The 25,220-nt window shown below is 40.2% G+C and overlaps 1 protein-coding gene across 4 annotated transcripts in view; it reads left to right on the forward strand.

Moving 5' to 3' along the window:
- Positions 1-25,220, forward strand: part of SLC23A2 (solute carrier family 23 member 2) — a 62,011-nt gene that overhangs the window by 24,065 nt on the left and 12,726 nt on the right. For 2 of the 4 annotated variants that reach the window (XM_056362905.1, XM_056362904.1), the window contains 6 exons: positions 9,572-9,859; positions 10,533-10,631; positions 16,078-16,194; positions 17,402-17,559; positions 22,499-22,587; positions 24,036-24,106. In XM_056362905.1, coding sequence (XP_056218880.1) covers positions 9,728-9,859; positions 10,533-10,631; positions 16,078-16,194; positions 17,402-17,559; positions 22,499-22,587; positions 24,036-24,106 — 666 coding nt within the window. In that variant the 5' untranslated portion in view covers positions 9,572-9,727. Of the gene's footprint in view, positions 1-212; positions 318-813; positions 874-9,571; positions 9,860-10,532; positions 10,632-16,077; positions 16,195-17,401; positions 17,560-22,498; positions 22,588-24,035; positions 24,107-25,220 lie in introns of all 4 variants that reach the window. The other 2 variants (XM_056362907.1, XM_056362903.1) reach the window with 2 other exon arrangements.

Consider the following 25,220-nt stretch of genomic DNA (forward strand, 5'->3'; position numbering starts at 1 on the left):
CACTCTGCTGTTACTCAGAGACTGTCCGTTTGCTTACTTTTTGTAATTATGGCCGAGGCGTGTAGTAACAGTTGATGGCTGTGTGGTGTCTTCCTGCATTTCGGCCGTTGTGTAATGTGCCGAGATTGTGATTGGGCACAGGACAGTTATACAATGTAGTGAGCCCAACCAGATTATAAAAATCCTCCTTCGGTATGTCTGCATCCTTTCAGGCTGCAACTTGCAACGCGAACTGTTGCACTGAGCGTAGACTGGAAGAAAGGCGGCAGAGGAATTGGCAGAGGCAGTCTCTAGAAGTTGGTACAGGTTTCTTGGAGGTAAGAGCTGCTTTGAATTCAGATGTTAATGGAGGATGATTACAAAAATTCAGCTGCTTTAGTGTGGGCATTATTAAGCAAGAAAAACCTGTCAAAAGGTTTTTAGTAACTTAAGTTTCAATATCCTAATGATTTGAGAGCTTAATTTTTCATTTTAAAATTGTTATCACTGTACAGAGAGACTCAGAAGTACTTACCCTCTTTCCTGTTTACCTGTAAACTTTGGCTTTCTTTTACTTTTTAAAAGGGAAAAGTTTATATGAGGTTTATGTAGTAAAAAAGAGATTTTAAGAACGCTTGACCCCAAAGTACAGCATCTTGCTTAGTTTTTGGAAGTTTCTTGAATTCTCAATCTTTTATTAAGCTATTTTAAATGGATGTAAAATATTTATTTTAAGACAAGCCTAATAAGTCAACTCAGCATCTTTTCAAGTGTGTGTGTGTAATCAGTAACTGGTTTTATATTGCTTACTGGACTAAAATTGTTCTCTTTCAGGAAGGAGTGAGTATCTGTTTCAAAAGTAGATGTAGGAATGCCTGAGCCTTTGGAAAGGAGGTTCGTATTGAGAGCTGAAAAAGTTGGCACGTTACCCTGATTTGCTTAATAAATGGAATTTTTCCTGGATGAGTCTCTAACTTCACCTTTGTTTTAATGTGATTAAGGTCTTGGAAAAAAAGTAGCTTTCATCAAAGTGCCAAGTAGCAGTACAAAGAAAGCTGAGAAAAGAACCAGTGTGTGCTCAGGTTGCTTTCTGAGTGCCATGAAGGAGCTTAATGAACTGTGTATTAATATCCATATAATGTGGAGGTATCTGAATTCTTAGACTATTAATGCTCCACAGGGAGACTGTAAGGACTGCTATATAATACTATAAATCAAGTTAATGTGTACCATGAACAGTGAGAGGTTACTATGTTGGAAGTAAGACTATAAAGTAGTGAAGTGTTTGATAAAGAACAGTGATATGCTATTTAATTTTTATTTACTGTGAGCATCGTTGCTATCTAGAAAACACTGCAGGTGTCATTTGATATCGGTCACTTGATGTCAAGCTGTGAAATTGTTACCTCTTAGATTTTGCTTGCACTTTTTTGAAATGTAATCTTACAGATTCATCTGTATAGTTCTTTCTTGGTCTTCCGTTAGGACTCTGTTCACGCAGACCGTTGCATGTGCGTTGATGGGATCTCCTGTGGAGGGTGGCACTCATGCTGCACAGAAATTTGGCAAAACTGTTGCCTATTGGAACAATAAACTGAGAGAGCAATGGGATGAAAGATGAGCGAGGAACAGCTTGACCAATAATGGTTTTGACCAAATGCACTTGAGGTTGACCTATACTGGAAATACTCATATTTCAGATATTTTTGTTTAGAATCACAGCTTAAATAAGCTCTTACTAAATAATCCGAGTAACCAAACATGCAGTTTTTGAAAGCTGTGAGATCCTTTGTTAAAAGTCTAATTCAGCTGGATTTAAGTCCTCAACAAGCTCATTCACACAGGAAGTTAATGAGATTTAGCTAATGTGCTTTAAATCAACGGAAGGTTTGAGTTCGGCATAACTTTCCTGTGCGTCTTTGTGTAGACATGCCCTAATAATGTTGGTCAGTTGTTAAGACATACTATCCTGGATGGAAGTCAAAATACCAACTACTTAAAAATTCATTAGTGCCTACAAAGAAGGAATATGTTTGGGCTTTGAAGACATACTTTGAAGCAAAGTGAGAAACTAACTCGGGACTGAAACTTCTTAAAGTGCACGTCAAGTCATGGTTTTTAAAAACTAAATGTTAGGAAGTTCGGGCATATTTAGCAGTACTTTGCTTCTACTGCAGGCAAAGGGAAATTGTGTCTTTTTAGGTAGTGTTGCATTAGGAATTTGAAGTGTACTTTTTTTAAGTGTGGATGTAATTTGCTCTTGACTGGAGGGGGAAAATCATCTCTGTAGCATTTAAGGACACAGTAGCATTTCAGTGCAATTTCATTTCATGGCAAGGAACTCTGGGTGCAAGAAGCACCTGGTACAGTCAGATCATGAGTATTTTTTGGATCAAAGAGGCTCAGTTTCAAAATAGCCTGAGGAAGAGCTTTACTTAAGACTAAAGTGGGAAGATGGTTTTTACATGTAGCAACAGAAGATTAAGTGCATGTGCTTTGCAGCTTTTTTCGCATCTGTGAGATGGTCAAAATCCCCTGGAAGGTTGGCAAAACACCCTTCAGGCACACCTACCTATCTGGAACAGTTTGTGGGGTAGGGGACCTCATGGGTGCCGTATCCAAGTACCAATCTGGAGATGTAATACTCCTGGCCAGCACCGTTTGTGGTTGCGGGTCTGCAGATGGTACTTTGATTGCATCATGTTAAGTACTTCTTGGGCTTTTTTAGCCTCGCTAAATGAGATTCTTGTTGTTGAATTCTTTGAGGTGGGGAGGACCTTTTTGTTTTGTAGGAAAAAAACCAAGCAACTTTTTGGACAGTGTTAAGTAGTAAAGTTGCTGCTCTTCTGATCACTTGGAATTTGGTCATTAATAGTTTAAAACCCTTTGATAGCATATTGTTTCATATTTAACAATTTCTCAGAAACAAATTTCTCAGGCTTACTGTATTATGCTGTTAAATAGAAGATGTGAATAGCTATGGCAGATAGGCTGGAGAGTGAAATGGGGGAATCCTGTGCTCAGGTTCTTCTAGTATTAAAAAATAGCATAACTCAGGACCTGTAAAAGCGAGGACACGTATAAATACAAACCACAGCGCCTGTAGCTCCCATCTGATGCACAGAAGACAAGGGGTGTCTAATAACAGGAAGAGGAGTCTTTGTTTTTTGATACCTTGATGGCACAAAATCAGTACAGAAATTTTGTTTGATGGATGTAACTAGAGCCAGTAGTAGTCTGGAGAAAGCTGCTGTTCCGTAATTAACTGGGAATTGCCTTGCTTTTGTGTTGAACTGTGTGTCTGGCCAGGGATAGCTGTACCTTGTAAGTAAACTTGTCTAATTGGAGCCTCCACAATATTCCTTAATTGTCTGCGTTGCTGGTCTTGAAAGCACAGAAGCACTCCTGTTTCCCTAATCAGCTTGGTACAGTGTTCTGGTGAAGGAGTTTCTTTCAAAACTTCCCTGATCTATTGGCATCCATCCTGCTGCCTTCTGCAGCCATCTCCATCTCCCTGGATACTCTCGTGCCGATCCGAGCCGTGTGTTTGTCTGTCCCCCTTCTCCATGTCTCTTGGTGAACGTTGACTGGCAACCAAACTATAAGCAGCTCTGTCCTGCAGCATGTGGTTTCTCTTTAATGTCCCTAATGTCATAGAGTAGTATTAGTTGCTTGGCCTAAATGCACTTTTTTTAAACTAAACAAAGTAAATGCTGTGCACCTTGAATTCTTCATAGCTGTCTGACACTGCAGGAGCCGAGAATTTACCTGTAGTCGCAGTCTGCAGCGTGCCCTTTCCAGAAACAGCTGTGCAGTGCTCACAGTATTGGGTACTGAGCGAGTCAAGTGGGTTGTAAAACTGGTTTTATCTTCTGCTCAGACTTGGCACGTTTTAACGGTAAAATATCCTGATGTGCAGGGAGTGCAGGTCCCTTTCCACATCTCTGTCATGTGTCTGTTGCCAAAAATACAATCTCAGACGTAGAGGCTATCTTGATTTGTATTTAAACACATCATGTGCCTGAGTGTCAGAGATGCCTGACACTTGAGACTGCCGTTGGAGGTGGTGGAACCCCAGATGTGCTGCTGGAGTTCAGGTTATTCACCTCAGCTGTTTGGAATTTATTTAAAATGTAGGTGAAGCTAACCTTGGTTGATGTAAGGTTGGACAACTTCTGGCTGAGCGTCATCTCTGCTTGCAGGAGAAAGTTGTTGTTATCCACATGAGTCTGACAGCTAATTACAAATAATAAATTGAAGAATGTAATTAAGCTGTCACCTTAATTTGATTGTAATCTCCTTAGTGTATGCAGCAGACTGAGCTCTCTTGGCTCTTCAGCCGTCTGTAAAAGCCAGAAAGGTCGTGGGTTGGATCTGACATGGCTCCTTCCTTGGGGCGGTGCGACATGTGCTTACCAGGTGGCATACCCACATCAGCGCTCCTGGGAGCTTTTCCATCAGTACGCTCTAAAGAATGTGCTGTTTCACTGCCAGCTTGTTTTATAACCACGCCTTGTTGTGCTTCCTTTACAAATAGTTCCCTTGCACAGCAGTGTAGGGTTACCAAATGTAGGTCAGTTCCTGATTTTCCACGGTGTAGAGATGGCGAGGACCACAGGTACTGATGAACTACTTAATTTTGTTTGATACTTCTGCTGTGCTAAGGGTAGGAGGGAATACACTTACCTTTCAGACTGGATAGGATTCTCCTTTTAACTTTTTCACCAGCTGGTGGCCTAGACCTTCAGCAGAACTTGGTGTTTTGAGGGAAAGGAATACAGCAAACTGCAGCTATAATGTACCTGCTTTCCATTTCTCTCTGCAGACAGTTCTGCCACTTTATAGAGTGATAAAACATTTGTGACTGTCCAGCAGCTTTTGACTGTTGTTTTTAGGGGTCTTGGTACCAGTTCTAAAATGCTGCAGCCCCATTGTGCAAAGCACTAAATGAAGCTGCTTCACTTGTATTCAAATTTTGTGCCCATTGCTCGTGTTTATCTGCCCAGCTTTATGCTGAGTCAGCTGCCTCCTGTCCTCTCAAAGCAGCTGGACAAATCAATATGGAAAGTCTAAAGTATTTTGGATAACGTCTCTGTATGGTGGGCCTGGCTCAGTTGATAGAAATTTGAGATCCAGTTGTAATTTGGAAAGGCCCTTGTGGTTTTAGAAAGCTTTTGGGTTGAGTTTGGCAAATAAGGAAGTACACAGAGCTGCTTCCCTCTTAAAGCTTCTGGGAAGAAAAACCTGCCTTGTTCTTATGCTTTGGAAGAACAGTAATTTTGAGAGTTGAAAGTCATCGTGACAGTCATGGGGGAAGCAGAGGTTTGGACGAAGCTTCTTTCAGAGGGTTAACCTCCAGGTCTGCTTATTGCAAATGTGGGGCGATGAGCTTCATCGTATTGGCGGTATGTCCTGAACACAGCACTGCTTCCCAGTTCTGCTGCTGCCGGTGAACAGCACCTGACAAATTGTTGACTCTTATAATGGATGCTTAAAAAAACCAACCAACCTCAAGCAAACAGAAAGAGCCCCAACAACCTCTTGCCCCAAGCATGCTGCTGTCTGGAGGTCACATTGGTTTTGGTTTCCTCAGTCTTTGCTTTGCTAAGCTCAGAATTCAAATGTTAAAGGCCCTCAAGCATAGCACTGTAGAGATGAATGGCGTCACTGCAAATCGGATTTTTATTTTTTTTTTTAATTTGTCTCTTGTAGTTGTTGCTGGGTATTCTCAAACCAATACAAAAAAGTAGGGAACATTTTTAGTGTGGTTCAGCCAAAACCTGTTATCAAGTGATGCTGCTTCTAAAGACAACAGTGCATGCAAGGGAGGAGATATTTTACATATTGTATATATTACGATTGTCTGCTCCTTTAGTGGCATTTGTGGTCCATTTTTCCTTTCCGTGGTAGTAAGCTCTTTGTGTAGATCTGTATCTTCTGTCCTGCCCAATTTAACTCTTGAATCTAGTAAGAGGTGAGTTTTCAAATGATTTTTTTTCAACAGACTTGCATGCGGTTGGTTACCTTGTGAAATAGAAGCTTTTTGTGCAGCCTGTCTTGGTATGTGGGCAGATTTCTCTATAGGAAAACCTTTGTTGTCTGCTTCTGTGAATGTTTTTATTTGTGGCAGAGGTTCCAGAGTAATGACTTGCAGGAAGAAACTGCCGGAAGAAAAAGAAAAGTACGTTTAATGACCGTTTTTTCTTTCAGTGAACTTTGAAATGCATTTTAACTTGTTTAAACAAAACAAGAGCTGCCTCAGTAAAATAGAAAATGTGATGTTAGTAGTCATGAAAATGCAAAGTGTAAGAACTACCGCGTGGTGTCAAAGCAGACACTGCCATGGCATTGTGTCCTGTCTCGGTGGTACCAAATCTGAAAGATTTGTGTGTGGGAGGAAAGGCAAGCGTGTGGAAGATGCAGGGTGGCCTTTCCTTGGCTGGGAGGGTTTTAGTCTTGTGAACTTGCACCTGGACTATCCCCTGCAGTAGGCTCTTTGTCTAGATACTAATCTTATCTAAAGCATTATAAAACCATGTCAGCTTTTGGCCTTCCTGGGTTAATCATGTACAAGCACTGAAGATAAGTTGGTATAGAAAGGCATGAAAGTTAATCGGTATCCTGGTGGAAATTTCACTTCTAGCTTTTCCATTTGATCTAAGGCACAGATAATTTGTTGTACTGTGTGCACCTAGCTGATGCTGAATGAGTTTTATCTCTTCTTACATAACTTTTCAGCTTCTGATCAGTTAGATGTGTTACGGAGGACTATAAAATGTCAGAGTCGTCTTGTTTAGCTATGCTCAGTTGGTGGGATAAGAGGTCTGATAAAGGAGGATATATTTCAGATAAGCTGTTTCAGTTTGACGCTTCTGATTGCAGAATAAAACTATTCTGCAAAACCTCTGATTATCATCTGTGCCGTTAAGTGTAAGTTTAATTGCTGAGTATAAGCAAGAAAAGTTTGGCAATTTGTCCACCTTGTTTTCTGTGGACCGCCCCCCGGCACACCTATGTGTAGTTTGTGTGCATGTATATGTGTGTACACAAACACTCCCTCTCACTAGGAAAAGTAGTAGAAGAGGCTATTTTTGCCTGTTAATTTGGAGTAGCTTGCTTGTCATCATTTGGGAGCCCTTATCCAAATATTGTTGTTCTAGCTATTGTGTTTCAGCTCTCAAGAATAAATAATAGGCACAGCTTATTTGCTTGCTGTCCTGATGTCATTCTCAAGAACAATTCCTGAGGAATGATCACATCTTCTTTGAGAAGATAGCAGTCTTACTGTTTTGCAACGCAAAGTGAAATAGGATTACATGGTCTTTTCATTTGCATCGGTGGAGATGCTAGTTAATGCTAATTAAGCAGCTTATCTTGCCAGAGTACCTTAAACCAGATCTCCTGAATGGCAGGTTTCCTGCTGGTGTAACTGGTACGCTGGTGTTTTATTGGCATGGCTGCGTTTAATTCTGCCCTTTCCCTTTTCCTTTCCAATCTGAGATGATAAAAGCCGCCAGACTAAACTACGCCTGTCTCCATCACTGATTTTCTTGGAGAATAAAATATGTCTGCATTGACAGAAAACGGCAGATTCATTTCTTTTTTTTATTCTTTTGTGCTTGCAAAAGTCCCCCGTGCCTTTGCAGTAAAAAGCAAACAAAACCCCTCAACCCCCCACCCCCCCCACCCCAGACACCCCCACTGGCCCCAAACCTTTAACCAGTATCCGTTACCCCCCCCCCTAAGCTGCATAGGCAGCTGTGAGACAAATATTCCTGTAGAGATTTGAGCAATCGCCAGTTATCTGTGCACAAACTCAGAAGCAGACAAACTAATTATAAAGTTGCTGTTCGTGTCTGGAGATTTGCACTTCTGAAGGGGAAGTCTGTGGTTATCGTCAAAATGGGAATGCCTTTTTTTTTTCTCCAGGCATAGGGCCGTGAGTGCTCCAACTAGCCTTCTCCTTCAGTCTGAAGTTCAAGTGAGAAATAATTAATTTTGCTATTTTAATATTTACTTTGAGAGAGGTCATAATTAAACCCTTATTTGAAGATTTTCCATTCCGTTTTGATTTAATTAAGGGTGCTTCAAGGGTGTCTCAGTGCCCACAGAGTATTTTTAAGGTACCTATATTTTCTCTCTTGAAAAGTTACATCTGCTTTGTAAGATTACTATCTCTCACCTCAAATAATCAGAATTTTCTAGCAAATGGGCAGTTAATAGCTACTAAGATGTTCTAAAATATTCGTATTTGGTAATTTTTCAAACAGTCCTAAATTGCCCCTAGCAGAAGGGTCTTTGTCAAGTTTCATTTTGATTGCAATTACATTCAAGCTGCTAGCATCTTCCTGAGCAGCATTTTAGACAGGATGCTTAAGAAGAATTCCAAACTGTAGTTTGGTTTTTCTTTGTTCTTTTTTAATATATATACATAACCGTGTTTTTTGAATGTCCATTAGCCGCGTGTGTGGCTGTAGTGATTAAGTTGACGATGTTATAAACTTGCTTTTGAAGTAACGCCAGCGTGCAGTGGGATTTGCTGCTTGAATGTGTGCCTGGCTTTGCAGAAAACTTCACTTGATATGACTTTGAAAAGGCCATTTTTCAGGTTCTGTCATGTACTTTTGTCTGTAGCTTAGCTTGTTTTATCTGCAGCTGTCTGCAGCTGCACCTCCTCTTCGAAGCTCTGTAACAACAGGTTGCAAAACTTGGTTTGCTGCAGAATTCTCTGTGCTGTCCTTTGGGAAGTTTGAGTTAAAATCTGTTCATCCATGCTTCGTAGTCTTGGAAATAGCAGAAGTGTCAATCACCATAGACTGGCAGGTCTAATTTAAGGAGTAAATGTGGAAAAACAGTACTGTAGTGACCCATCTGGGAAAACAAGAGAACCAGTAAGCATTTTCCTGTTCCTGTGCCAAAATAGTAGTGATATTAATTAAAATACACAATTTTATCCTGAACCAGTTGCTTCAGCATCATCAGGCAGATTACTTTGAATGTTCCTCATGCAGCTGGGATAATTTCAGGTAAGGGTGTTCAGCAGAAAAGGCTGTTTCCGTCTGTCTGAAATGGGCTTACTGAAAGACAGGTGTGCTTCTCAATCCATCTAATCTAAGCTTCCTGGATGCTTTTTATTTAAAAACAGGTCCTTTTAAAAGGAAGGATTTAGATATACAGAGGTGGACTTGTGAGTAGGTCTACAGTTCACGCTTTCTGAAGAAGCACAAGTATTGTTTGCAGTGGGTGTTCAATAGCATTGCTGCGTAGCTGGAGTACAGGCGTACTTTGTTCCTCAAAGGTTCTCTGGATGTGACTGTGGAATTGAAACAAACCCAAGGTTTTGATATATATTCTAATAATTGAAGATGACGAGAGAAGAATGAGAGAATAATCATGGTATTCCCATCCTGAAAGAATTTAAAATACCTTCAGCTTTATCTTTAAATGGTAGTCTCCTAATTATCAAATCAAAAGGAGAAGATAAGAATTGGTGAGTCACGAGCATGAAAGGGAACCAGGGCTGCAGGGCATGTGTGCTTGTACAAATATCTTAGGTAATCAAGAAAAAATTAATGTCTCTCTTCAATTCTAGGTGCCATTGATGCTAATGATACTTAAAAAAGCAACCCTAATGTCCCAGCTGGATTACTGAGCACTTCTGTGATTCCTGGAGGTGCGGCTGTTTAAATAAGAATTTGTCCGTAGTACTTGGCCTGTCATATCCCAGAATCATCTGCGTGGGTCCTGCATGCAAGTCCTTGACATCCTGGAAACGATGGGGATTGGTAAGAATACTACTTCAAAATCAGTGGAGGCAGGAGGCTCCGCAGAAGGCAAATATGAGGATGAATCTAAACATCCCACCTTTTTCACCCTGCCTGTAAGTAACACTTTCAGGTACTACATAGTGTGAATCAGTTAATAATGCTTTGTTGTAATCATGTTGTACAAACCCTTTATTTCCACAAGTAGTTAGTAAAACCTCTTTTGCCACTTGCTACTGTTTATATAGAAACATAGCCAATTATATTGTCTGTGGTTGTTTCATGCGCGTGCTCCGAAGCAGCGCTGTTCACAGGACATGCGATACCCCTGACACGATTAGAACAATTTCGTGTTTATGATTAGAACAGTTAACTGTCCTCCTGCGGAATGCAGCAGCCCCTGGTATGCCTCAAGTCACTTGACTAAGAGGAGTAGGTGACAGCAAGAAAACCTTTGCTTGTCTTTTACTTGAGCAGATTTTCAGTTGTACCGTTCCTGTTGTACACGTCTGCCTCTTAATAACTCTTCCAGTCGGTCTGCTGCTGTCTCCTGCCACCCTCAGCTGATGCTGTCCAGGCTTTGAGGAGCTGTATGTGATGTCTTTCAAGTTTCTGTATATTCCTAGACATGCTGTTACAGCCATGATTGCTTGCCGTGCTTGTAATGTGTTCTGACAAAATGTCAAAGGCAGATGTCAAGTACCAAGGGAGAAAACTGGGTGACATGGGGTGTGATTGCAGGGAAAACGTTTATTTTAAGACCATGTGTTTCTTTCTTTTTATTTTAAGGTAGTCATAAACGGTGGAGCAACATCCAGCGGTGATCAGGATACAGAAGACACAGAGTTGATGGCCATCTATACTACAGAAAATGGCATAGCAGAAAAGGTATGTAGTGGTTTCCTTCTAGGTGAGAAACCATTCTCACTTTTTCAGTTCTATTATTTGTCAACGCTACTTTTACTTGGCTGAGAGATTTTCTTTAATCAGACATGCTGACTTGCAGATTCAGGTTGGCCTTGGGGGAGTTCTGTCCTCATGACTCTTCTGGTGACACATTTAGGTTGCAGAACATGGGCAATGACTCAGCAAATGTTAGAAGGCAGTTAATACACTTTGACCTGGCACCAAAATGCATAATATGCGTTTTTGTTTTCTTATTTCTTAATTTCCATTGCCCTCTTGCATGGTTTCCCTGATAAGGTCATTCTGTTCTGTTCTTCAGTTCTTAACTTGATCTGCATTTAGTCAAGTAAACTGGTGGTGTTGAGTACCTCCAAAAGTGAGATTGTTTCCACTTTCTTTCCCAATTTCTTCTGAGCTCCAGCCTCTTAAACTTAATTTTTCTAGTTCTCTTTTCAAGTAGGGGGCTACTTATTATTGTGACAGCTTTATGAGTGAATTTCAGGTAATTCATAAAAATCCTGGAACATTCTTCCTTCAGATAACAATGATTGTATCCTGGCTATTCAGGGAAATCCAGCTGAGGCCTCAAAGGAGACCCGTTTGGTTGGGATTTTCCCAGCTTTTTTCTCAATTCCATCATTCCCCAAGCCTGTTCCATAATATTCTTGCAAGCAGAGATGGTGATGTGAACATGAACTTTTGTTTAAAATAAGGAAGGGAGATTACAGTAAGTCTAAACAGTACCTTTTCCTGAAAAGTTTGTATGTAATTGGCAGTGTAGTTAAGGCTTATCTCTAGGGAGCCTCAACCTGACCAAATTTTTCAAATGTCCTGATGGAAACAAGACCAAAACTCCTTTGGTTCCAAGCAAGAGCGTCGTAATGCTCATTTCTTTGAGGTTGTAACTTGTGTTGGGGCAAGGATGATATCAAAGGGTATAGTTAAGGTTTTCTGACTCGGACATCAGAATTCACTTCTGAATTTCAGATTTATAATAGAGCTTAAACAGGTGATTCTGACAGGTCTTTAGTGTTAGATTACAAAAGAATGTTACGAATGCCACGATGTGCCTTCATGTACTCTGTCTCTTACAGGTAGTCTGCCTGCATGTCTCAAATACATCTCTACTACCATCTTGATCATGCTGATATTTTAATGGACAAATTTTGGCAGCTGTTGACATGCATATGTCTGTGATGGCTGACTTTTGGAGCACGCTCAGGCTAGCGTGGAGAGAGACAATCTGATAAAAACCTTGAGCAAACGGTGTTGGGATGAAATTGTGCAACTAAGATAAGCAATCTGTAGACATTAAAGCATGTCTTCGTGGCCTGATTTTACCAAACATGTATTTTTTGCCCTTCCACTTGAACCATGTGACCAGAACTGTAAATGGATGATAAATCTATCTTAAAGAGACCATGAGCTTTTAATCAACCAAATCTGGTTAAAGTTAAAATCTGGTTGAGTTAAAGGCTTAAAATGAATGAACGGTGAAAGAAGGGCTATAGCGATTAACAGCCTCGCGTATTAAGGTAGTATTTGAGGCTAGTATTCCTGGTAATCTGGGCAAAACCTCCTGCTTTTCACTTAAAATAAGTGTGTGCGTGAAGCGTGTTTGGTCTTGGCTTTCCATTCCTCTTGAGAGATCGTTCACCAAAAAGGCAAATGAAAGGCCTTGAATAAAAAGCCTTTAACAAAGAGGACTGAAATGTACTTAATTGCTGGAGGATGCCCAGTGCTTTTACATTCTCTTCCAATATTTGTTAGCTGAAACAATAAACTATTAGCCCAGATGAGAAATAACTGTATTGCTGCATCCCTATAAAATAAACAATACCATGTTGCTTATTGCTTAATAGAATTAATTTGAACATGTTGTTTGCTCTTTCAGGTATTTTTCTAAAGGCCTTGCTCCTCGCAGTTAATCTGTTTTCTTCTGGTCCTTCCCCCTAGTACTTGATAACAGAGCCTTTGTCTTGCACAGTTGGTGTTTGCTGCTTGGGATTTTGGGTTGGGTTTGGTTTTTGGTTTTCTATTTTGTTTTCCCCAAACACTTCTACTCCACTTTTATCTCCATCTTATTTCCCTCCCCCCTGTTTATACTTAATTCTGTACTTCTCTGCATTTTTGTAGTGTCCCACCTTTGGCCAATTAATAAAAAGAATTCATCTCTGATCAGTATCTCATTTGGAAAGGTGCAGTTCGTTCCCAGCAGTTCCCTACAGCACACTATGGCATACTTGGCAAGCATCAGCACAGAGTCAGTACGTTAAACCAGCAGGCACACGCTCGAGATACAAAAGGACCAGTGACTACCCAGTGACTTACCAGGAGAATAGCCAGACCTCACCCTGGTTCTCACATTCCTCATAGTTCAGTCTTGGTCGCTTTTATGTCAGTTCCCTTTAGCCATTATCTGCTATAAGTCTGATCAAGATGAAAGCTTCCTCTTCCAAAGCAGAGTAAGTCTGACTTTTGGAAGGGATTAAGGGTACCCTGGATTTTTTTTTTTTTTATCCTATAACTTTTCTGTGTAGGACAGACATTGCTATGACAATTGTGCCTTAAAGTTTGGAATTCTTTTGTTAGAAGACTTACAAACTTCACTTTCTAAAGGAAAGCTTAAATTGGTTAGCGGTTGTCGATCTGTGCCCAGAGAGAGCTTTCTACCTGCCATGGACGAGTCGACTTATTCCTAGGCCTGGTGCCTGCTGCTCTTCTGTGTTCTTTGCAGACAAATATAGGCATAAATGTAATCACAAATGAAAAGGACTGATAAACTTGCTGCATATGCCATGGTCTTCGTGTTAGAAACAGGTTATCGTTTCTGATTGCTGCTGCCCAAGGAGGAAGGGGGATATATAGAATAGAATAGAAGGCCAGGTGGAAAAGTTGGGGAATGTACTTGATGCAACCTCATCAGTCCTAGGGCCAAACACTTTTTTTTTTTTTTCCATAAGTGGAACAGTTAGGTACCTACTGGGTATTTATCTGGCAAAATTAGAAAAGCAGCCAAAAGATGGGTTTTCTAAAGGCAGCAGCCGAAACAGGCTCACCAATCTGCACAAATCGCTCACTGGATTTTTCGAGTTATCCTGTTATCCTGCTTGGAAACATCACCAACGTTGAAAATCCCATTCCTGTCCATCCTTGGAAGGAGTAATGCAGGTCGCTCGGTGCACAGTGGTAGGTGTTTTATCTCTTCGTGCTGGAGTCAGGTGGGGAACTATCCACAGTTTGTTCTCCTGATCTTGCTGCAAGCCAACATTGATGTAATTCATGGAGCAAACAGTTAATTTCTGCTGACGCCTCTCTCTTCCCACCTCATGAGCAGATGTCGTAACCATTCTTACTGTTCCTTCATGACCTCTGCCTCTCTGGAAGTATATGATGACCTCTTAGTCAAAATGCTGAACAAACAGGCAGTGTTACTGTGAGCAAAGTTCTCAGGTGGAGCATATATTGCAGTGAAATAGAGCAGAATCGAGGCAATCAAACACATATATATTTATATATATATATATATATATTTGTGTGTGTGTGTTTGTATAGTCTCTGGGGGAAGGTTAACAAAACTGCTTTATAAGAACAGGAAGTATCTTGGGAGCTTCTCTGGGTGAATCTTTTCTTTGTTTTCCCAAGAAAGTTCTTAAAGAAGCCGCTAGTGATGATATGTGTCCTGCTGTTTGTCCATAACTGCGCTGGCTGTTGGGTCTTGCTCCTTCTGCCTGTCTTTGTGAGTCAGCCACTTTGTCCCCTTCCTTGGATCTACGCATAACTGCATTGACATGAGGATGTACCCGATTTTTCCTAATTTCTAGTTGGAGACAAGATGTGTACAGCTTTACTGCTGCGCAGTGCTCTCCCCTCCAGTATGAGGTGAAGCTCTAAAACTCAAGTTCCTGAATTTTTTCATGAGTCTTTTTTTTTTTTAGAGAATCAGGTCAGGAGGGTGGTCTTTCATTTTTCAGTCAATGAAAAAATTACATTGGTGCTGCAAATTGGCAAGATGAGTTGTGCAGTCAACAATTTCCCTTATTTCTCTGCTTAGGATATGTATCGTAGTTAAACTAACCCTGGTGAACAGATTGCTGGGCGCTTAACGTGGTTGAAAAAAGTTTTCTGAAATGAGTGTTTCTAGATTTCGCTTTTCCACTGTAATACCCTCAATCTTTCCATAACAGTGTGGTCCTTTACACTCCCTGAATTTGAATTAACCCAGTGGCATTTTTTTTCCCAACAGATACCAGAGGTAAGAAGGAAATACCATGGGTCTGTTTGGCTTCCCTGACCTTGGAGATGATAAATAAAATGGAGATTATCTAAGCATAATCTGTGGGTGTGTAGTGATTTTTGAAGAAGTAAAGACCATTTGAGGCAAAGTCACGAGTCTGGCAAAGTTTCTGGTCCTTGTGTAAGGCTACTTCACATGAGTTTGTTATGTTCTAGCGTGGATTAGGTCAGAACAGTAGTTATATAAGGTATTTTTTTGGTTAGTTGAGCTGATAAGATCTAGTACTTCCTCTTGCTTTTGTTGTTGGTATTTGGGCTTTGGAGCATTGTATTTTTGTTCTCAGGAATTTCAAAACCAGAGTGTCTGAAAGGAACGGCTCCACTTAGTTGTAAAGAAGAAATGACTGAGCTGGGTCTTGTTTTAATAGAAAATCTGCAGGGATTTTGATGTGTGTGTCTGTGTGGTTAGTCTGCTAGCTCTCTGTGAATTAGGGCACATGGTAGCCCAGTATGTGGTCTTGCTTAAATTCCTGTAGTTCTGGAGGAAGTCTGCTTGGCTGATACAAATTGGCCGCGGATGTATTCCGTTATGGTGATTAGCATTTTTCTTGACTGGTTGAACATGGAGTGGAAGCAAAATAATAAATCTTGTGGCTAAAAAAGGTTGACCAAGACTGAAATTGAGTAAGAATTAAGTAGGGAAGCAATTACCATGAGGAACTTTCTTGTGTGATTTTGGCCTCTTAGGCAAGGCTAGCCATTCTGCTTTGAAACTAGCCATTGTTGACTCTTCTACGTAGTTCCAATTCTTCCTTTTTTCTTTTTTTTTTTTTTTTTTTAATAATTCTGTCATGATAATTTCATTTTATGGGCACCTTTTGGCTGTCAGGTTGGTTATAATAAATGAAGAATTGCTGTGTTAGTATAAATGAGCAGGGAATGGCTTATAGAAGTGAATGTGTTTGGTAAAATTTAGTAGCTACAGCTGGAGGTGAGCTCACTGTCAGAGGTAAAAGGCTTTAAAAATGTTTGAAAATGTAATGTATCACCACTGTGAGTATTACACCAACCTTGGAGTATCTGGATAGTTCAGATTCAGTTTATTCGTACATAACAGTAACCTACTGTTGTCCTTTGTGTCCTCCCCTGCTTTTTTACCCTTCCCACCTTTCTACCCTCCCTGTCAAAATAGAGCTCTTTGGCAGAGACACTGGACAGCAGTGGAAGTTTAGATGCGCAGAGAACTGACATGATTTACACTATCGAAGACGTTCCTCCTTGGTATCTCTGCATATTTTTGGGGTTACAGGTATGTTTCAAAACAGCCATAATTTCCTCTGTAACTTTTAAAGCTTTTTTTAGTATTTTCTGTGTAGTTTATAGCATTTGTGTACGTGATAATTTTATTTTTCCCATGCTCTCAAATGTTTGAATAAAGTGTTGAGGTAGTTTCATCTTAAGTTGATTGCACACTAAGATTACTGTCTTGATAATGATCTATATCGTCGTTCGCTGGCTTATGCATTTGTGACATTCACTTAAATATTTAGTCTTCTAAGCTACTGTTAGTAAGTAAGTGAGTAAATGTGAAGTGGTGAGCTTCAGAAAGTGACGTCTGGCACCTCTGGAACGAAAGATGGAGAGAGATAATGGTTTAGTCCTGAAATGTTGAATATTAGAGCTGCTACTGTAGCCATTTCAATTCTGCAAGCTCAGTAGCAGCATCCTGGACCTGTAGGCTCACTAGTAAGCAGGGCAGGTGAATTCTTTACTCCTTGGAGTGAGAGCGTGTGCTTCCTGCAATGAGGAGGACTGTAGCAGTGAGCTGAACCCTACTACCAGCTCAGCCACTCGTGTGAAGCAGAACAGCTCATTTCATCTCCTTTCTTTCTCAAATGGTAATAATATCTGTCCCACAGGAATGCTGAGAATTTGTTAATATCTGTAAAGTATGTTGAGATCTCCAAACAAATACATTCCAAAGCATCCTTTTTATTTCTGCCTTTCCTCAAGGACGACAGGCAGTTCTGTAGGGACTGTATTTTTTAACTTGCACTGTTGAATATGGTGATTCTTGTTTGTTTGCTTGCTTAATGTATTGGGATGAAAAAGAATTCACGAGTACCTAGTTTCTGGTACTTGAGAGCTTATTTGCATCCTAGTTTGTATGTGCTCAAAGTTCATTTGTAAGCTAATGGTTTTTCACATGGTTGAAAGTGAATGGAGTTATTTATCTGCTTTTCTGAGTCAGAAGTGGTTTTCAGCACAGTTACCTAGATACCTTCTCATCAAGAACAGTAGCCATGTGGCTATTTAAATAACGTAGTGTATTCTGCAGAAATAGCAATCGTTAGCAACAGGCTAGCTCAGCGTGGAAGGAAAATATTTAAAGAAATGCTTTGGACCAGGAAGCGATTCAAAAGCAAAAATATCCAATGCGAAAGAAAAGATAGTCATCAGTTTATTTGCTCATTAATATTGGCTGCAGTATTAACGGACTATTTTTCTTTTCACAGCACTACTTAACATGTTTCAGTGGAACTATAGCAGTGCCCTTTTTGCTGGCTGATGCCATGTGTGTGGGATTTGACCAGTGGGCTACCAGCCAGTTGATTGGGACCATTTTCTTCTGTGTGGGCATCACTACATTGTTACAAACAACTTTTGGGTGCAGGTGAGATTCGGGACTTGTTTCAAGTTCTTGAGATGGTGATAGGACTAGACATCAGTTGGGATTTCCAGGGTGCAGTCGGAGATCCAAGAGTTAGGTAGTCTATTTTCAAAGGATAAACATGAAACACAAGATAGCAGGTCAAACGCAGGATGGTTAGGGAAAGCTTTTGGAAAGCTGCTTCCAAAAAAAGGTGGATCCGAAATCAGAGAAGGCATTGGAAGGGTAAGAAAATACAGCGGGAGCAGGGAGAGGGAAGGAGGAGGAGGGAAATCTGAGGGCAGAGACTGTGTTAAGTGATTCTGGGGGAAAGAAAAAATCGATACGCCTTGGTAAAGAGGAACTAATTTTGATATTTTTATTAGCTTCTGGAATGATGCTGTATTCTTGCCAGTGTTTAGGTGGTTGCGATTAGTCCTACAGCAGATCGTGTGCTTGTTCCTGTAAAGGGTTTGCCAAATCAAAAAGTTAAGGAAAAATGACAGGGAAATTTCTTATTCTCTGAACTGAGTATCATTGTTACCTTCCAATACAAACAAATTATTTGATTTTAATTTGTTAGTTGCTTTGAGTCGCAGGTAACGATCCTTCCTTGAGTTGGGAAGAAACACGTAGTGTAGCCTTACAGGGATGCCTGTGCCTCTCCTTTGGTCTGCTCGCCTTAGGAGGATGCAAGAGGCTAATTCAAGTGTTAGCAAATACTTGTAAAAAATCTGGTGTTGGTAAGACCAGGATGCTCTAAGTTTTATTAACATGGAGATAAATCCTTTCTAAAAGTGTGTGTTCTATACTAAATGCTGCAGAGAGATACTTGACATGTTTACTTAAACTTCTGTTGACTCTGCCTGTCAGAACTGGGAATAGCTAAAACCTGCGGAGTTATTTCTGCATCTTCTTGAATAAACCAACAGTGATAAGTAAAACCAGAAGAAAAGTGTGTATTTTAAGAGTATGCCCTCATATGGTTACTTGAATGATTCATGGGTCATTTAGTTCAATTTAAGAACAATGTGAGCTGAAATCTTGCATTCCAATAGAAAAATGGACAAACATCCCCTCCATTTTTAAAGATTCAGCTAAGAAACAGAATCTTTGGGTGGAAAAGTTATCTCGGTGGGGTGCGGAAGGCAAGCCTATGACAGTTGACTTGCAGTTGTAGATCAGCTTTTCATCTAAAAATTTTCCAAATATTTCAGCTTTTCCAATGTAACCTTTAGTTGCTATTTTAGTTGGCTTTCTTGTCTTTTTTTTCCTTTGAAAAAACCTTCCCTTTATTTTTTTTAATGTCTTAACTTATAAAATAGCTTCGCTGTTTTGTATGAAAAGTTTGTTCTAATGACAAAACAGCATAATGCAAATTGTTGAAAGAGAAAATTTTCATCCCCCAATGTATTTTCTTTAAGTCAAGACTGCCTGCAGTTAATAATCATATTTTCTGCCTGATTGGCTTTTTGTGCTCATGGAGTAGCTTGCCTTAGCTGTAATCAAATTTTCAAGTACCTCGTCTGAACAGAGGCAGAGGAGCAGAGCTGTACCCTTTGGTGTTTTGAACCTCTTTTAATGGGAGTGATGGTTAGTGGGGTTGTTTTTCCCCTCCCAGTCCTCTGTGCTTTATATAGGGAACTGAAGGATTGTTGACCTAGGCAGGAACTGGAAGATAAGGTATTTATTGTTCAGGTTTGAGTGTCTGCTCCCTGGATTTACTGAAGTTCAAAGTCTTCGAGTTTCGTATGCAGAGTTGTGGATGGAGATGAACTCAAAGTGGAGCTTTGTTTTCCTGTACTTCTGCCAGCTTTTTTCTTCTGCCTCAAATTTATCAGAAAAAGCTTCATTTTTATGCTTCCTGAGATTTGTATGTCTTCACAGAACTGAAGTTTGTCACATTTTCTTTTTTTCCTTAACAAATCTTGGGCTCTTTCTCTTCGTTACTTAATATAGAGTGATTCTGGGCTCTTGCAGAAACTGGCGTGGTCCCATCATTTTGAAATCTTAGAATCACAGAATCATTTAGGTTGGAGAAGACCTTTACGATCAAGCCCAACTGTTAATCCAGCACTGCCAAGTCCATCACTATACCATGTCCCTAAGCACCGCATCTATGCATTTTTAGAACACCTCCAGGGATGGCGATTCCACCACGTCCCTGGCAGCCTGTTCCAATGCTTGATCACTCTTTTTTTTTTTTTTCAGTGAAGAAATTTTTCCTAATACTGAATCTATATGAAGTTATTTCCTCTTGTCCTATCACTTGTTATCTGGGAGAAGAGATCGAACCCCACATGTCTAACAATCTCCTTGCAGGGAGCTGCAGAGAGCACTAAGATTCCCCCCCAAATCTCCTCCTCTCCAGGCTAAACAACATCAGTTCCCAAAGAGCTGCTGTTCTCTTCCTTCTGTACAACGCCACCTGTACCTTCTGTGGGTTTTCTGGTTTTTAGTGGGGTTTTGGGTTGTTTTTTTCTTTTCAGTGGCTTCCACTTGCACTGTGTTTATATACTGAAGAGGCAATTGCATTTGGGTCTTAAAATAAGTGAACTTTTATTTAAGGAGAAAATTTCTGCAGTTGAATGTTTTATAACTATTTAACATGTGATTCTGGTTTTATGTAAGGGTGGGAACGGGATATAGCAGCGATGTTCTCTAAATGATATTTTAAAGTATTTATTGGCAGGTCTGTCAACTGCAAAGTATTTCAGCAAATAAAGCCACTACGGTTTCAAAAGGTCAAATTCTGTGGTTTAGAGGCCCTTAAAGATGGATTTAGCTCAATTGTGAGGTGGAGTTGTGGTCAGTTTGGTACCCATACTAATTTTAGGAATTCAAGCTATTCATTGGATTATGTAATAAGCCAAAAGATTTGGCAAAGATTCAGAGTAATTAGTATGACTGAGACAATCAAATACAGCTTTAATATATAACTCAACATTTTAGGTTTGTTGCTGTGCCCATCGCTAAGCATTCTTACATCTGTGTGACATGTTAAGATAGGGAAGACATTTCCAGATTACTTTAACTGCATAAAAAGCTCTGCCGCCACAAGGGCTGGTGCCAGAATTGAGCAACTTCACAATTTAGATGTGAAATTAAAATTATAGTCCAATCATAAACTGGTGATATTTTGCCCAGCTAGTAATGAATGCCTGGCTTAGCAGTGGGAAAGGTATTTTGTAAGTCATGTTCCAAACTGCAGCTGTGTCTTCAGAAAGAGACTGATCTTGGTTGGCTGATATTGAGTAATAAATTGGGTGAAAGATACTAATTTTTTCTACTTGGACGGGGGAAAAAAAAGTATTTTGAGCCTACTGGCCCTTTTGCTAAATATTCCAGGTTTACTGTCTCATACAAAGGTTAGGCGGATAGCTAAGCAAGGTGTGCTAAGATCTTACTATTCAATACGTATGTAGCGTATTTTATGTGATACAAAGCTCCCAATCTAAACCTGAGTTCAGTACAACTGATGTCATCACTGGAGAATGTGTTTGCAAGGTGTATTTACAAAATCATTAGTGGGGGACAGAGTACTGTGTAGGTGGGATAGAGGCGTAACAGCTTGTTACAGGTATTGCAGATTTTGCCGTGGGCACCACCTTGCTCGGGTTGCTTAATGAAGCCTGAAAAATAAGGTGAATCATTCACTCGTAGATACCAACCGTTTCTTCACCAAAGATAAAGCTTTGATTTTTGCTTGAAGAAACTTAGAAGAGAATTGCGTGCCAGTCAGGTGTGCTCAGATGGCTGGTGTATTTTATGAAATTTAACTTTCTCTTGCAGTTTTCGATGTTTGCAATAGGTGGGTTGGCTTTTCAGATTACTCATGGCCCAAACTCCAATGGTAGTTCAGCTGTTCTTGATTGTGAACTTCACAGCTACTGTTAGTAACATGCTTCTAGTTTGATCTTCTTTGTGTTAAACATGTATTGGATTTTTTTTCCCCCACTGATTTGGTGTTTTTTTCCCCCTCCCTCTGCCCCCCCCTCTTTGTATCTTTTTTGATCTTTATCTGAATCTGCTACGGTTAGTTCTTTTTCCTTTACTGGTGTTTGCACTGGCATCAAGGCACTTTGTTGCGACTGTAAAACAGCCATAAACATGGTGCAGTGATTAGAGCCACATGAGCAATTAAGTGTTCAGTGTGTTACAGTTAGAGATTGTTATTAAAGAGAATCTTACTACAATCCATTAATGACGGTATTTATAGAATAGTTCAAAGTGCATCTTCTCTGTAGCTAAGTAACATCTGGATATTTGTGGTGTTACGCAAGCTACGCTTGATTCAATAAATATGTAGTTGGTGCTGCTAGATGCCTTTAGATCTTAAACCTTTTGGGAAGTGTAAACACCAATGCGAAGAATGTCATCTTGAAATTCTTGCAGCATGTGTATTTATTGTTGGTAGCCACCTGGAACATCTAATCGGCTGTTGTCAACCTAATAGTTATTTACACATACACTTAAAGATGAATGTATAAATGACTGTACTTCACGTCATGCAGAGGGAAGGTATTGAGTATGCAGACTGCACACTGCACTGTCAGAGAGCTTTTTTCATGTGGCGGGACGGTGAAAGCTGCACGTTCAGCAGTCTGGCTGGGACGTACTTCAGAACGTACATCTGTATCCTTGTGCTGCCGAGTCAAAACTTTAAATCAATGTCTGGTACCAGCATGCTGGTATCCAGTAATTACCTGTTACAAGATGTTGTAGTAATAACTTCATGTGCGTAGTGTCTTCTGTTAGGTCTTTGGTTTGTGAAGTCTTGGGATCTCTATGGCTGTTCTTTTTAATAAGAAATTCTTACATTTCACATTTTTAATAACACAGTCACACACACAGCATTAAGGATGGTTTTGAGGATGAGTAACCATTTAACTGCAACTGATGTCCTGACACAGCACTGTTAACACCTACAAACGTCAGCATCTCTTCTTTTCCTTTCCACCAGGTTACCCTTGTTTCAAGCGAGTGCTTTTGCATTCTTGGCACCTGCTAGAGCAATACTCTCCTTGGAGAAGTGGAAATGTAATAATACAGGTAATTGTCATTGATTCTTGTTCAGGTTTAAGTAGCAGATGATGCAGATCACGTATAGTGCAACTGCCAAGCCTTTCGATCTGGAAACTGGAAGTAATGAGCAGGGAATGTGAAAAATTCCTTCCTTTTACAGTGTTAAAACTTTGTGCCTTGGAAAAAGATTCCTAAAAATGCCCTTGTGGAATTCCGTTTCTGGTTGGATTTTTTTTTTTAATGTAAAAAATGTTGACAAAAGAAGTCTAGATTTTGTTAACAATGTAGAGAAAGGCAGAAAGATTCCATAAATGTTCCTTTCTGGTATTTGGAAATGGTGAGTCCAGTTGGGTCCTTTTAATTTGAGTAGTAGGAAGGCTGAGCGATGTTCAGCATCATATCAAGACCGGTGTTTTTACCTAATTCATACCTGACAGGTTTTGCAGAGCAAGCTTTGGATGTTTGTTTTACCTTTTTCTTTGCTAACGTCGTCATCCTGAAAGGTTTTGAATGTATTTAGGGTGAAAATGTGCAGGAAAACTGGTTGGGTAGGGGGATTTTGCTTTAATTTAAGTTAGAAAACTGAAATGGAAACAGCTCTGGCGGTTTTCTTCTTAATGGGGTGTAGTTATTCAGTAATAAGGCTGTGGGGAGTCCAGGACGGCAGTATAGAGAAGCAGGCTGCTTGCTTCTCACTGAAGTTCTTCCCAGGGGTCCTTTTGATTTTCTTAATTATTTACATTTATATTATGTATGTGTTTATACATCTCTCAATTCACTTACAGCCATTTAATTAGTTTCCCTGATGTTTTTTCTGTAGAAAACTTAGTTTTGAGCATTCACATTTTCTCACTGGGGGAGTCAGATTGAGCTACTGGGAAGTAGCACATGGGTTTCAGTGCCCAAGAGGTAAAGGCAGACTGTGATGTGCTTTACTAGTGCTAGTTGTGCTGGATATTTATGTGCACCAAAATGTGCCAGTATCCTAACCCACGCCTTGTTGAAAGAAAATACTGTCTATTTTTTCCCACTACTCCCTTTGCTACTTCTTGCTACCTTTTAACTTTCAAAAGTTGTCGGATGGGGTTGTTACCACAAATCAATTCATCACTCAGTTAGTGACCTAAATTGGTGAACAACAAACGTTGGAGTGTGTGATTCCTAGTGTGCAGTTGAGTAAGTCTCCATTCATCCGTTTACTGGAATGGGTAAAGAATCCCTAATTGACCTTTCTTTCTGAAAGTTATGGGGTTTTTCCACTTTGGTACAGTGGGTAAAATTAGCGGTTAGCTCTTGGGGAATGTAAGCATGTTATTACTTGATTTGTAGCATTGCAGAACTTTTATTCTGTGGAAATCAAGGCTCCTTTGTCAGGCACAGCTTAAGGAGAGGTTTATTTTGTATTAAAAGATGGTAAAGTGCCTGCAGAATAAAACCCGTGTTTTTGTTTTTTTGTTTTTGTTTTTTTTTGTAAGATATAACAGTTACAAACGGAACAACAGAACTGCTTCACACTGAGCACATCTGGTATCCCAGAATACGAGAGGTAATGTAGGAGTAGTAGCCTTTAGCTGTTTGATCTGTCTTGATTCCAGTTAAGTTTCTCACCTAACCATCTGTGTGTTCTCGTCTTGTAAGTTCGTAATGTCTTCTTTCACGGCGCTTTTCGTTTGAATATCTCCCTTTACTCATTTCATGGAAGTCTTCATTTTTCAACTTGTTCATTGCTGGACAGCAAATACAAGGAGTTAGTTACCACATTCCAAAAGATGCGCAGTAAAATGGGCAAGTGAGATGAATACTCTTCTTGTAACACTGAGATTTGTGCTCGCTGGTAGCAGTTCAGCTGCTACCAGGCCACTTGCCTGCTGTTGCTCTGTTCAGTAGGCTATCCTGTGAAAGGTAAACACGCAGTTAGCAAATCTGGTTCATTCCTAGGTGTCTTAGGTTGAAGACTATTCTGATAAGATGTTGATTCTCCCAAGAGGCTTGCTGAAATACATCAAACTCCTTCTCCACTCGCAGCACTGTAGTCTGAACTCCGTCATGCTCTGCAGAGCCCAGGATGAGGGTTGTGCCCAGGCATCACACGAGAGTAGTAGATAGCATAGTCCAAATTAAGGCGTGTGTCATGGAATTTATCTCCCATCCCGTTGCTTTGGGCTGCAAACTTTTTCTTAATTAAAAACAACCCCTCTCTCTTCCCCATGTTCAAACCATAGCTACATCCTGCCAAGAGCCCTGCAGCCAAGAGGGCTGACAGTCTCCTGAGACCACAACGCTGCTCTATACCAGCTTCTAAGGAGCACTTGTGAACAATGCAGCATACACTCTGCCCCTAGGAGCTAGGAGCATCACCTCCGTGGCGCCACCAACCCTTGCCGTTCGATCTGAGAGCTTAAAGGTTAGCCTGGAACCCAGGTCTCCTGTCTGACAGTGTGATGTGCTATCCACACAACTACCAGACTGGCCCACTGGTCTGTTGTGTAATAGTTTTGTGGAGAAAACCATAAGTGTTATGCTTAAGCAATAAGTCACTTAAACCTAATGAGCTGTTTTATGACGAAAAAATTGCTGAGTTCTTCTGTGTCACTGAATTCTTTTAACTGCAGTTTGTAATCCAGAGCAGAAAAAGAAACGTTTGGGGTTTGCTTCTAAGA

Source organism: Falco biarmicus, chromosome 18 (genome assembly GCF_023638135.1).
Source record: "Falco biarmicus isolate bFalBia1 chromosome 18, bFalBia1.pri, whole genome shotgun sequence".
NCBI classification, from domain to species: Eukaryota; Metazoa; Chordata; class Aves; order Falconiformes; family Falconidae; genus Falco; species Falco biarmicus.